The 13,494-nt window shown below is 33.3% G+C and overlaps 1 protein-coding gene across 6 annotated transcripts in view; it reads right to left on the minus strand.

The window, feature by feature from the left end:
• The window catches only part of tjap1 (tight junction associated protein 1 (peripheral)), a 155,632-nt gene that overhangs the window by 24,205 nt on the left and 117,933 nt on the right, over positions 1-13,494 (minus strand). For 3 of the 6 annotated variants that reach the window (XM_068212900.1, XM_021480930.3, XM_073919795.1), the window contains exon 8: positions 6,131-6,160. The exons of the other annotated variants lie outside the window; for them this stretch is intronic. In XM_068212900.1, the coding sequence (XP_068069001.1) occupies positions 6,131-6,160 (30 nt within the window). The remainder of the gene's footprint in view (positions 1-6,130; positions 6,161-13,494) is intronic. 6 annotated transcript variants of the gene reach the window in all.

Consider the following 13,494-nt stretch of genomic DNA (forward strand, 5'->3'; position numbering starts at 1 on the left):
AAAGCTGACAGTCTGCAGCTAAAGCACAGATTGTTCGTTCTATTTGAAATCCATTGTGTTGTTGTAAAAAAAACTGTTAGAATTGAGTTGATGTCCCAATATTAATGGACCTAACTGTAAATATGGATGAATGTAATGAATGTAAGCTATAATAAAAACTATAAAATAGGTTGATCTCAAAAAAGTGTCGAGTCTGACTTCAGTGTTTTTTTTTCTTACTGAAGCTTAGGAGCTCAGTAGGAGGACACTACACTCCTGTGTTGATGATGGCTTCATATGTCTCCCTACTTAAATGACTGAACAAAAGCTCTTCAGAATTTCAAAGAGGACACATTTAACAAAAGCCTTGGTCCTTAAGACACACTTCAGTTCTGTAGGCTCTTGCTCAAAGTGAGAGATTCAAAGACACACACAAATAAAAAGTAGAGAGAAATGGTGACCCTTAATCAAGAGTTCGGCATGTCCACAACAAAGAATTTTCTTTAAAGCAACACAGACTCACTGGAAATAGGTGCTTCAGTCTACATTTGTTTTGTGGTAATGCACTTAAATGAAGACAACAATGACAACTGCTGTTCCCTTTCACACTAATTGCATTTGAAAGGGCATATTATCGACAAAAATTGGATTATTAAGATTTAGTCCTTTGCACAACGCCAAATAATTACCACTAAAAAACTTAATGTCTGTAATTTGTAATGAGTACGTTTGCGTCACTTATTTATCTCCATATAGTCAACTTTTCTGTTGTGCTCAATAGCTCAAATTTGTATGGTTTTGGTACTTGGGTTCAAGTCTGGTGAAGCACGCTTCCACAAAAGAGATTAAAGCGATGTAAAATCAAGGTAAAACTATGTAGTCAAAGTGCACTTTTTTCTTTTGGCCAGTACACACCTAACCAACAGTTGCCATTGGGATAATTGGTTTGGTATGTTCCACATGCTGCCTCTCATTGGGTTAACGTTGAATCTCATTGGCCCAATTTAGCATGTCGAATCAACATCGGCTGAAGAGAGTGATCTGATTGGTTATTTAGCAGCCAATCAGAGCGTGAGTGTGATGTAGTGAAGCGGCGTAGCAAGTAAACAATTCAAGTCAAGAAGGGACACAAAGAGGCTGCTTCTAATTTTGCTAAATTTCTCAAATATTCTCAAATTATATGGATTTAAAGATTTTAAGACATATTTGCTGAAGTATGTGAGTGACAGTTACTGTGTAATTGGTACTGAACGCTGCTTTGTTTACTTTCCACTATAGCTGTGCGATTAATAAAAGCCGTATCAAAATCGCGATTTGAGCAAGCACAGTTTCTAAATCGCCGTCAGGACCATTTTTTTGGGCTTTAGTCCTGACTGATACTTCTTCCACAATATGCTACATGAACCAATCATAACAGAGCACGCCTAAACAGAGTGAGAGAACAGGAGACTGAACTCAATGACAAATAGGCTGCGTTCAGCACAGGAGAACACAACATCTGCGGTGAGGGAATACTGTGCATACAGGAAGACGGACGTAATGGAGGACCAGGTCTAAAAGCATGTGTAAAACGGGAGAAGCGTTGCTTTCTTTAGCATCTTGAATGTGCTTTGCGTTCGCGCTCCTTTGTCGTGGGTAGGCAAAGATCAACCATTTGATGTTTTCAACTGGGGGTGCCTGGAGTATGTGTGAGCGTCGCTACCAATATGAGCACAAGTCGCTCATCTCCATTGGAAATAACGAAATATATAAAATAACGCATTTCACGGCAGTATCACAACAACAAAAAAATTGTGGATACGTAGAAAAGTACACACAACTACTTCTGATGTGTGGACGAACTTTAATACGCTGTTTTCTTGTGAAATAATGTTTTTGAAGGTAAAAGTATTTTCGTGTGGTTGATCATTATATATTGAAATGAAAAAGCAGAGACTGTTGGTAAACATCGAGTTGCCGTCTAGATCAGGGGTTCCCAAACTTTTCAGCCCGCGACCCCCAAAATGACAATGCCAGTGAATCGTGACCCCCAATATTCTCTGAGGTGGTGGTTATAAATACAGAAACTTTGTATGCAATGACGCGCACAAACACACCAATAGACCCAAGTCTATTCTTTGTTTTTTTTATGTATGTCAGTGCTGTAAATGGGCTAGAAAGTTTAACCTGGTGTTACAAAATCTGCTGCATCTGACAGTATTGCTGTGTCTTTAGTATAATGTAATTACCCGAGAAGTCGCAATGAAATAGAACTAGTAACTATAAGCTACTATAGTAACTATATAGTTTATAGTAACTATAAACGACTGTTTTTTTCTCTTCAGTAGGTTATTGATACAATACAGTAAGTCTTAAGGTTTAATAAAAATTGATTTTTGAAAATCACCAGGCGACCCCCCTTCATTGTCCCGCGACCCCTCGGGGGGTCCCGACCCCCACTTTGAGAACCTCTGGTCTAGATGATCGACACATTATAACAAATGTATTTTTTAATGTTGTGGCATCGAAATTTCATTGTATTGATGTAAATATACTGTTTTCCTGTGAAATTGTGTTTCGAAGGTGAGGGTATACGTTTCTTGGTGTGGTTAGTTATGTGGGTTGAGGTGAAGGTAAGATTGTTTTTAATCTTCGGGTGACTGTCAAATGTAATTTTTTTTATGTTAGTAATCGGATTTTCATTGTATCGATGTACACTTGGCAAATGATAATAATTGATATACTGTTTCTCTGGGAATGATGTTTGAAGTGTGAAGACAGACAGTCATTGTGTGGTTAATCATGGATAGGCCCACACGGAATCTGCGTGCAGAATTCTGCATATTTTCCGCAGAATTCCGCAGATTTTTAGCCCATCATTAATTCTGTTTATTTACTTGAGTAAATGTGTAAATCTGAATTTATTCAGTGATTTATTACTTTTTATTTTATATATTAAGGTTTTAGTTATGATACTCTGCTGGATACTCCCAAAATAATTCCACAGAAATCCGGAGATTTTTACCAAAATTATCTGCAGAAATAGCAAAAAACGTCCGAAGATTCCGTCTGGCCCTGGTCATACAGGGTTCAACGCTAAGGATTTTTTCTACTGGTCTGATCAGGCCAATGGTTTATATTTTTCCTTGCCCGGCCAAAATTTCCACTGGCCCCACCAAAGAAAAAAAATACAATTTAACAGCTATTTTTTAGCCACATGTTTTAAATAATGTGTCAAAAATAATGCCAATAATTATTTAAATGTTAAAAATTATTTAAATAATACTTTTAAATGTTAATTTATGTATAATATATGTATAATGAGCAAAATTATGTGTTAACAAAGCAAAAAGATCAGTATGGAAAATGTGAAGGTATTTTATTTCAGTTCGAAATTATTTAACAAAAAGGTGGTCCCAATCGGGCCAGTAATGATCCTGTCTACTGTCCCAAGCGTCTCTCATACTGGCCCCGGGCCATCGGGCAGTCCTTATTGTTGAGCCCTGTCATGGATAACAAAATGAATATGAGAGTGGCCATCTAACTAATGACGCATTGTGATTGACTATGGTATAAAAAGGTGGAGTGAGAGGATTGTCACACACTGAGGAAGGCATTGTGCCGAAACGTTTGTGTCTTTAAATCACCCGAAGAATGTAAGAAAAAATAAAAACAGTACGAAGCAATTACTTGATGAGTAAAAATCATTACCTTTTTGAATAATAACATTGACAAGATTGATGCACCAAAGAAGTTTCTTAAGAACTGCAAGCGCGCAGGGCAAACTTCAGCAATATCAATAGATGCCTTATTCATATGTACAATTATATTTTTAATTTAATTATATCTTCGATTGTTGACCAACGACTTGCCTAATTAACCTAGTTTTAGCCTTTAAATTGCACTTTAAGCCAAATATTAATATTTTATGTTGCCTTTTATAGCGTTTAGTTACAAAAAAGACCACACTCTCTGGTGGATTTGTCATCTGAAACGTGCAACAAAACGTATCCTGAGCAATGTATTAAGGCAAACCTGTAGGCTGAGACGTACATTTCCAATGATCCTGGGCTGCTTTATAGCCAATGTGGACCAATAAAAGAGTTGAAGATTTTTGGCAAAGCAACAGCCATCATAATGAAGAGCAAACTGACAGACATCAGATCAGGCTATATCAGGAGACTGAAAGAAATGAGGCAGAGAAAGTGTTTGCATCAGTTTAACAGCTGCATTCCCACCATCCAAAGTTGCAATCCGGTGGTCAAAACGCCAACAGTGTCTGCAGCTCAGTGTTACACTAATGCAGGGTTCAGACTACACAATATCAGCTTGATTTTAGCACAATCCATTTGATGTGGGACGTCGTGCTGATTCATAAACACCAGTGGATTTGTGGACAATATAAAAAGCATGCAGGGGAATACAGAAAACAAAAACACATAGTGGCCGTTGTTTATGATGTTGCTTATGATAGTTATTGACTAGTTCCACTTTCTCTATGACATCACACACGTAGGGCTCTATTTTGACGATCCATGTGCAAAGCGTAGGGCGCAAATATAAGGACGGAAAAATCCGCTTTGCGCCATGGTGCGTGGTCTAAAAGGGTTGAGCTTTTTTTCTTAATGAGTTATAGGTGTGTTGAGAATAAACCAATCAGAGTCTCGTCTCCCATTCCCTTTAAAAGTCAGTTGCGTTGCGCCATGGCACATTTGCTATTTCCATGACGTAAAGTAAGTCTAAGTGGAAAATCTGAGCATTTCACTAGCAAGAAAACAGTTAAACAGAGCATCTGTAGCGCGAGAATGAGAGATAAATGATTAGTTTTCACTTTCGCTCTCGTGGATGGGGAAACCTTGTACGCACAGACATCAATTAGCCTATAAATAATTAATTTACTAATTGTTTATTAATCGTTTGTTAAGCGCAAAGATTTGTTTCAAAACTATTTCTAAATTCAGTTCTAATTTCCAGCAAACTAATAAATGAACAATAATAATGAAGTGTGCTCAAAAACCTGAGTTATATCCAAATACACATGCTGTGCCCCATATGGTCTAAAACCTGACAGGTGGACAAATCTAAGCTTGTTTTTAATAAAACAAATAATATGCACATAATAAATAATACTGCTAATAATAATAATATTATACTAAAGCAAATTAAATGAACTGAAAAAGCTCCCGAGATGAAGAAGACATAAAAGTATGGTTTTTATATTAATGTAGGCTAGAAAATAATGTTTTTTAACATTTTAATACTTTATATTTATATCCTATATATATCCTTAATATTTTAATTATTTTTCATATGTAAAGATATTTGCGTATTGCTCTACATCTTGTGTGTATTAAGCAGTGTGTAAGCGAGGTGCTCAACTAACGTGCTCTGCGCTCGACTCTAGAGCGGGTTTGTTTTGGTCTATTGAAAAATCTATTATAGTTTCTCAAAATAGCAACGCGCCAGCAGTGCACCTCAGAACGCCTTCCTTTTTAGACCAGAACGCCTATGGGCGCACATATGAGCGCAAATGCATTTGCTACTTAAACAGCGTGGCGGAAAACGTCAAAACGACTCTTGCGCCAAGCTGAAACTAGCAAACAATAATTGTGTCGCGCCTTGCGCCACACTGCGCCGGGTGTATGATAGGGCCTGTAATCTTAGATGGCAAACAATAATTAGTTGGAAGGCAAGCTCACATGTTTGTTGTCCAGAAGATGAAAGCAAATTATAAGGCAAAATCGTTTAATCTAAATATCACAAATGACTAAAAATATTGCGTAATCTGCACGAAGCATGCAAGGCCTTATAAACAGCAATGACTACATCCTTTATTATTTAGTAAATGTTTTCATAGGTTGCTCAATCTTTTCTTGAAGTTATCTCAAAGTTGTGCATTTTACACTAAAAAACAACAATTTAGTCAACTTAATCGATTTCTGTTGGTTGAATAATTCTGTGGAACCCAGCATTTTTGTGATCAAAGTATTACACAAATGCACTGCAGCATCTTTCCCAGAATGCATCCTTCCACATGCACAGACACAGATCTATCCAGATGTCTACTGTACAAACAGAGGACAAGGAAAGAGGAGAGATACACAATGCTCATGGGAATGTTATCAACAGTATTAGGGAGAAGAAAGGGATAAATAGAGAATGAGAACGCAACTGCATAGACCCAAGTTTGACTGATGGCAGCCTGAAGAAGATGATGAAGATGATGATGAAGATAATGAAGATGATGGTGAAATACCCAAATCACAAGGCAGCATGAATGAGAGAAAAGAGGAAAGAAAGAAAGAAAGAGAGAATGAAAAGAAGAACAATATTTAATTTAGCTTTTATACACATATATTAGCTCATATATCTGCAAGTAAAAGATGTGAGACGAGAGAAGAAAATGAAAAGATAAAAAGGCGAAAAAAAGAAAAGCAGAAATTAGATGTGAATGATACACTTCGAGATCAACACCTTTTTATCAGTTATAATTATAATATATATTATTAAAAATAATGATGAAATAATAATGCTAAAATTATATAAATAATAAAATAATAAAAAAGATGAAAAACTGCAAATAGTAAAATTAAAAATGTTTAAATAAATATTTATTTAAATACTATCTTAATTTTTTTAATTATATATATGTGTGTGTGTGTGTATATATATATATATATATATATATATATATATATATATATATATATATATATATATATATATATATATATATATATACTCTAAATAAAATAACTAAAAATAAAGCTAAAAAGTAAAAAAATATATAAACAAAATACAAAAAATAAATAAGTAAATAAATATAGTAAATACATAAATATTATGCTCTAACTAAAATAAATAATTTTATTTATTATAAAAAATAAGGCTTATATACATATATAAATAATCATAATATTAATAATATAATACAGATATATTACTCTCTAAATAAAATAACTAAAAAATAAAGCTATAAATAAGTAAATATCACTCTAAATAAATTAACTAAAAATAAGGCTAAAAATAAATAAATAACTGAAAATAAATAAATATGCATTTAGAATAATGTCCCTTATATTCCCTACTGTATTTAAGTGTGATTCTGTGCTCTTGTGTTGATATGTACAGTTGAAGTCAGAATTTTCAGCCCCCCTTTCATTTTTCCCCCGATTTCTGTTAAATGGTGAGAAGATTTTTTCAACACATTTCTAAACATAATAGTTTGAATAACTCATCTCTAACAACTGATTTATTTTATCTTTGCCATGATGACAGTGAATAATATTTGACTAGACCTTTTTTAAGACACTTCTATACAGCTTAAAGTGACATTTAAAGGCTTAACTAGGTTAATTAGGTTAACTAGGCAGGTTAGGGTAATTAGGCAAATTATTGTATAATGATGGTTTGTTTTGTAGACTATCAGGAAAAAAATAAGCTTAAAGCGGCTAATAATTTTGTCTTTAAAATGGTGTTTAAAAAATTAAAAACTGCTTTTATTCTAGCCAAAATAAAACAAATTATCCAGAAGAAAAATATTATCAGACATACTGTGAAAATTTCCTTGCTATGGTAAACATCATTTGGGAAATATAAATACATAAATAAATCTGACTTCAACTGTGTGTATTTAAGTACTGTATGTGTACTGTGTTCCTGTAAACTTGGCTTCACACCAATCGAATAAAGCTCATTGTTATTCTGAACATGAATGAAGAACCAATCAGCATCCAGGAACAGATCCATTTTTTATAAAGCTGTATCTAAAAATATTTCCTCTTTTTTGTTGTTGATTGTATCTGAAGAAATGAATTTGGCAGAAAAGCCTTCTGAACGAGAATGTCCTGACAGCACCTGCTCTAAGAAATGCTATATATAAAATAATCCCTGAGTACACTAGTGGAGATTATGGAGCAGAGCACCACCTGCTCCACCTGTGATAGGCAAAGCATTCGCAAGAGGTCATGGATTGCACACATTGGATTGAATTAAAAATGAACAGATCATGAAGAGCTAAAGCTTTCCTCAAACACAGTATACATATATTAACTAGAATATCTGCAAGTAAAAGATGTGAGAAAAAGAAAAGCATAGACAAATAAAAGGCAGGCAAAAAGCAGAAATGAGACCTGGGAAACAAACTACAAGATAACCACTTTTATTTTCATCAGTAATAAATGATCGAACAAAGATCAGTCTGCAACAAGAATTAAAACCTTTCAACTGTATTTCTGCTAATTAAAACAGCTGAAATGATAAAATATGAACAGATGAAAAACTGCAAATGGTAAAATATAAAAAGTTAAATAATTCACAAATAGTACTCTAAATATAATGACAAAAAAGGTATCTAAAAATAGATATAAATTAAATTAAGATAATAAATACTACTCTCTAAATTACAAACTAAAGAAATAATGCTGAAGTAAAATAAAAAAAAAAGTTATAATAAATAATTTATAAAAAGTACTTTAACTACAATTGCGGCAAAAAATATATAAAATAAAGCTAAAGTAAAATAAAAAATATTAAAATATTTTTTTATAAACAGTAATTTAAATAAAATGGCTAAAGCTAAAAATTAATATAAAATACATAAAAATAAATAAATACTACAATAAATAAAATAACTAAACAAAATAAAACTAAAGTAAAATAAAAAAATAATTTATAAAAAGTATAGCAAATAGTATAATAAAATGACTAAAGAATAAAGCTAAAATATAAAATATATAAAACAATAAATACATACACACACACACACACACACACACACACACACACACATTATATATATATATATATATATATATAATATATATATATATATTATATTTATTTATATAAACATAAATAAAATAACAAAAAAGCTAAAAAAAAGTTAAAAATAAATAAGTGAAACACTACTCTAAATAAAATGACTAAAAATAAAGCTAAAATAAATATAAAATATAAAAAATAAATAAAAATAAAATAAATAATAAATAAATACTACTCTATATAAAATAGTAATATAATATAAAATAATATATAAAACATACTTATAATAGATATAATTAAATAAATATAATTATAATAATATAAATATAAATAAAATAACAAAAAAGCTAAAGTAAAATAAAAAAATTGCAATTATTTATAAAAAGTATTCTAAACAAAATGACAAAAAAAAAATAAAGCTAAAAATAAATTAGAGTATGTCAAAAATAATAAATACTACTCTAAATATGAATACAGAAATAAAGCTCAGGCAGAATAAAAAAAATGTTAAAATAAATAATTTATAAACAGTAGTGTAAATAAAATTACTAAATAATAAACATAAAATACATAAATATAACAAATGAATACTACTCTCTAATAAAATAACAAAAAATAAAGCTAAAGTAAATTTTTTAAAAATAATTTATGAACAGAAATTTAAATAAAATGACTAAAGCTAAAAATTAAAATAAAATAAATATGTATATATGTACTCTGTGAATATAGTATTAATGTAAAATAAAAATAAAAAGTTAAATAATTTATAAATAATAGTACTCTAAATAAAATGACTAAAGATTAACGCTAATAAAAATAAATATAAAATATATAAAAAAATACGTAAAAAAAATAAATAAAATAAAATACGACTCTCCAGATAAAATAAATAAACAAATAAAGCTAGAGTAAAATAAACAAACAAATGTATAATACATAAAATGTAAAATAAATGTCAGATGCATTTAAAGTTTTTCCTACAATAATGACAATTAATTTTCTGCTGCTTTAGGCCAGTCATGTCATTACAACCACTATTGGTTGGTGAAAAGTCTCATTCAAATGATTAAAACAAACAACCACCCACTCACTCACTCACTCACCCACCCACTCACTCACTCACCCACCCACTCACTCACTCACTCACCCACTCACTCACTCACTCACCCACTCACTCACTCACCCACTCACTCACTCACTCACTCACTCACTCACTCACTCACTCACTCACTCACTCACTCACTAGACGTAATAAACAGCCTACTTCTATTTCTGAAGTTTTCTAGTCATGCTGAATAAGTCCAGAGATAATTCTGCACACCACCTCAGCTTGATAAAACGATTCCTAAAATAACTTATTGTAGATGCGTGTGTTTGATTAAATTTTCATACGAGCCAAACTGGAAGTAAGAGGAAAATTTAGACTCGTATTGGCTTTAATAAAACATGAAATCCTTTAATAAATGATTCCAACAAGCAACGGCAGCTTCTGAAGAGATTTTTAATAAATGGTGAACGCATGACCTGCTGTTTTTCTGTGACGCACAATCGCATCCAAATAATCTTTAAAATCGCATTGGTTCTAATCGAATCCCACTGTGGGATGACAACAGCAGTCCGGGACAGTTATTATGATGTATGAGGAGATCCGCTGGGAATTGCTTTATGCTTTGTGAAGAGAAAGAGGCTTAGGGACAAATTTGTACATTTATTCAATCTTTAACTTTTGATGCTGTTCGTTTTTCCTCCTCTTTGTCTCTCTTCATTGTTCTCAGAAAATGACATTGTGTTTTGTAGCAGGGCTCGAAAGCAAATTCTCACTCAAGCAAAGCTTTTATGGGGGGAATAAAGGCAAGCGAACAAGCGGAGTTCTGGACGTTCAAGATTGATCCGTCAGCACGGCCTAAAAGGGGTGCTATTATGCTCTTCTACAAGTCTTGATTCTGCTTTGAGAGATGTACTAGAACAGTGTTTCTCAATCCTATTCCTAGAGGCACACCAACAGTACATAAAGTCGCCGGCCACTTTATTAGGTACACCTGTCCAACTGCTCGTTAACGCAAATTCAAAATCAGCACATCGCAGCACCTCAATGCATTTAGGCATGTAAACATGGTCAAGACGATCTGCTGCAGTTCAAACAGAGCATCAGAAAGGGGAAGAAAGGTGATTTAAGTGACTTTGATTATGGCATGGTTGCTGCTTTGAGTATTTTAGAAACTGCTGATACAGAGAATGGTCAGAAAAAGAGAAAATATCCAGTGAGTGGCAGTTCTGTGGGCGCAAATGCCTTGTTGATGCCAGAGCTCAGAGGAGAATGGCCAGACTGGTTCCAGCTGATAGAAAGACAGCAGTAACTCAAATAAGCACTCGTTACAACAGAGGTCTGCAGAAGAGCATCTCTGAACACGCAACACGTCCAACCTTGAGGCAGATGGGCTACAGCAGCAGAAGAACACACCAATGGATTAATGCAGTTCTGAAGGCAAAAGGGGGTCAAACCCAGTACTAGTATCTCCTTTGCTAACAAAAACGCATCTTAATACTAGTGGTTGGCGTTATATTTGTTTTGCCCCTCTTCCACCCCCAAACATACAAATTTCTCTAGACACTTTTATTTTGACAATATTCAAATGAGCCACTTGTGACATCACAACAAAAAAACCCGGAAAACATTGCTGTAGTCCAAACAAGCTGCTCATTGAGGTGATTTTTTTTTATTTATGACAATCTTACTTGAAGTGGATTTTTTTCCCCTTTATTTATCCCCAAACCCACATAGTAGACAATGACTTAAACTCAAAAGATGAAAAAGCATAACAGGACCCCTTTAGCTGTGACCATTACCACCACAACCAGAGCGGTCATTGAGGGCAGTAGCCATGTGCTCTTTTATTTAAAGGAAAAGACATCAATGACAAATCAATCATTTGAAAAGCGAGAGGAAGCTGCTTTGATTTCATCTGACTGAACTTTACATTGAACTGCCACTTCTGATAGCAAATAATCAACTAGAAGTCCAGTTATTATTTGTTGTACCTAAAACTATGATGGGCGACAAGACTTTTGCCAGGTAGTGTATATAGTAATGAATGTCAGTGAAGCAGGGTTGGGCGATGTCAAACATATTGGCTTCGTACAATGTCTAATATGAAACATCCCGATGGACGCTGACATCGTTGTCATTGGCGGCGGTGAATTAATTATGAATAATTAATTAATTCATAACGAATTAATTATTTGTAGCCTGCCGTTTTAACTACCTGACTCGCATGGTCTTTGATTTACCCATAACCAAATCATCAATGAATAAAGATAAGTTACACACATATTTACCACCTGTCAATCACTTTTTCCATGGGACTCGTGAATAGGGTGAGTGATCGGTGTCGTTATAATGGTTGGACAAAGTTGGTTAGTAAAAAAGGTGCACAACCAACAGTATCTCAGATTTAGCTAAATTTACTAAGTACAAGCATTAAAGCGAAAGATTGAACCAGTCTCCTGACCCGCTGACTGCCTGGACCCGCTGTCTTGAGCGCATGACAGAGTAGGTGCGTTCGACATGAAGCTCAGCTGCAGCCGGTGATCAACGAGATTAGCCGAGTGCAGGCGGGGGCGGAGTTGAAAACGGAGCCGTCAAGCCGGACAGCTGGACACTTCGGGACTCAAAGTTGCTGCAGTCATGATGACCGATCACATGGCGTCATCATCATTTATTTATTACAACAAAACATTTACAAATAAAACAGAATACAGTCTCTACAAACTATAGTTCCTTTTTTAAACAATAAGGGAGAATTATGAATAACATATCAAATGCATGAGAGAAATAAGAGAAAATGAGAGGTTAATATAAACATAAAAACGAACAGGTCTATTAAATACAAAGCAATAAGCATAAATTCTAGGAGTTAAACATCAATCTTTAGGCTAATACTTCTTGTTTGAATATGCTAAAAAAGGGTTTACATATATGTACATTTATAGATATAAAAATTTCCAATGTAAAAAGCAAAACAATGCGTTTTGATCAGGTCTTAATAAATGAGATTATTTTGGATAATGAATGCATTTTCAAAAAAGCATTTTAATCCAAAAAGATCATGTTGAAAAGAACAAAAGGTAAAATAAGTGAGCTATGTTAGAAGTTTCCCAGAAAGAGCAGGTAGCCTTTAAACTGCTAGACAGGAAATAAAATATATATTTATATTATAATAATAAAACCATTTTATAATTATTTAATAAAATAGTTCTTTAACTTAATTTGTTAAGAGAGCTTTAGGGTGGCAGACTGGCAGGATCAATGATGATGATTATTTTATTTCAAGTCTGTAAGACTTATTTGAGTTCACATTTAGGTTATTCACTAAAATATACACTAAAATATATATTTAAATCGTTCATAGAGATGAATGCAGTAAATAGTCTGTATAAAAAAAGTTAAAAATAAACCTGTGCAAACAAGCTAACCTTTATAACCAGATTATTTAACAAAAGATGATACTGCAGTAAAATATTTGTGGTCTTTTAATAAGCAAGATGTGTACAGGATAGAGAGGGTGTGAAAAGTGAATTGTTTGTTTTGAAACTTTTGAATCGGAATTTGTCCATGTATATACATAAACCCAAAATACACGTGTTTGTTGTCATGCGGTGAACTCGGCCAATCGTGTAATATCGGTGTCGTCATCTGAGCTCCTGCAGTCGCTCTTCAGAAGCTGCACGGTCTGAGTCGGCCGTCTGATCTCGGAGCGCTGTCGCGGTACTTTG

This window comes from Danio rerio, chromosome 13 (assembly GCF_049306965.1).
Source record: "Danio rerio strain Tuebingen ecotype United States chromosome 13, GRCz12tu, whole genome shotgun sequence".
In the NCBI taxonomy this organism is placed as follows: Eukaryota; Metazoa; Chordata; class Actinopteri; order Cypriniformes; family Danionidae; genus Danio; species Danio rerio.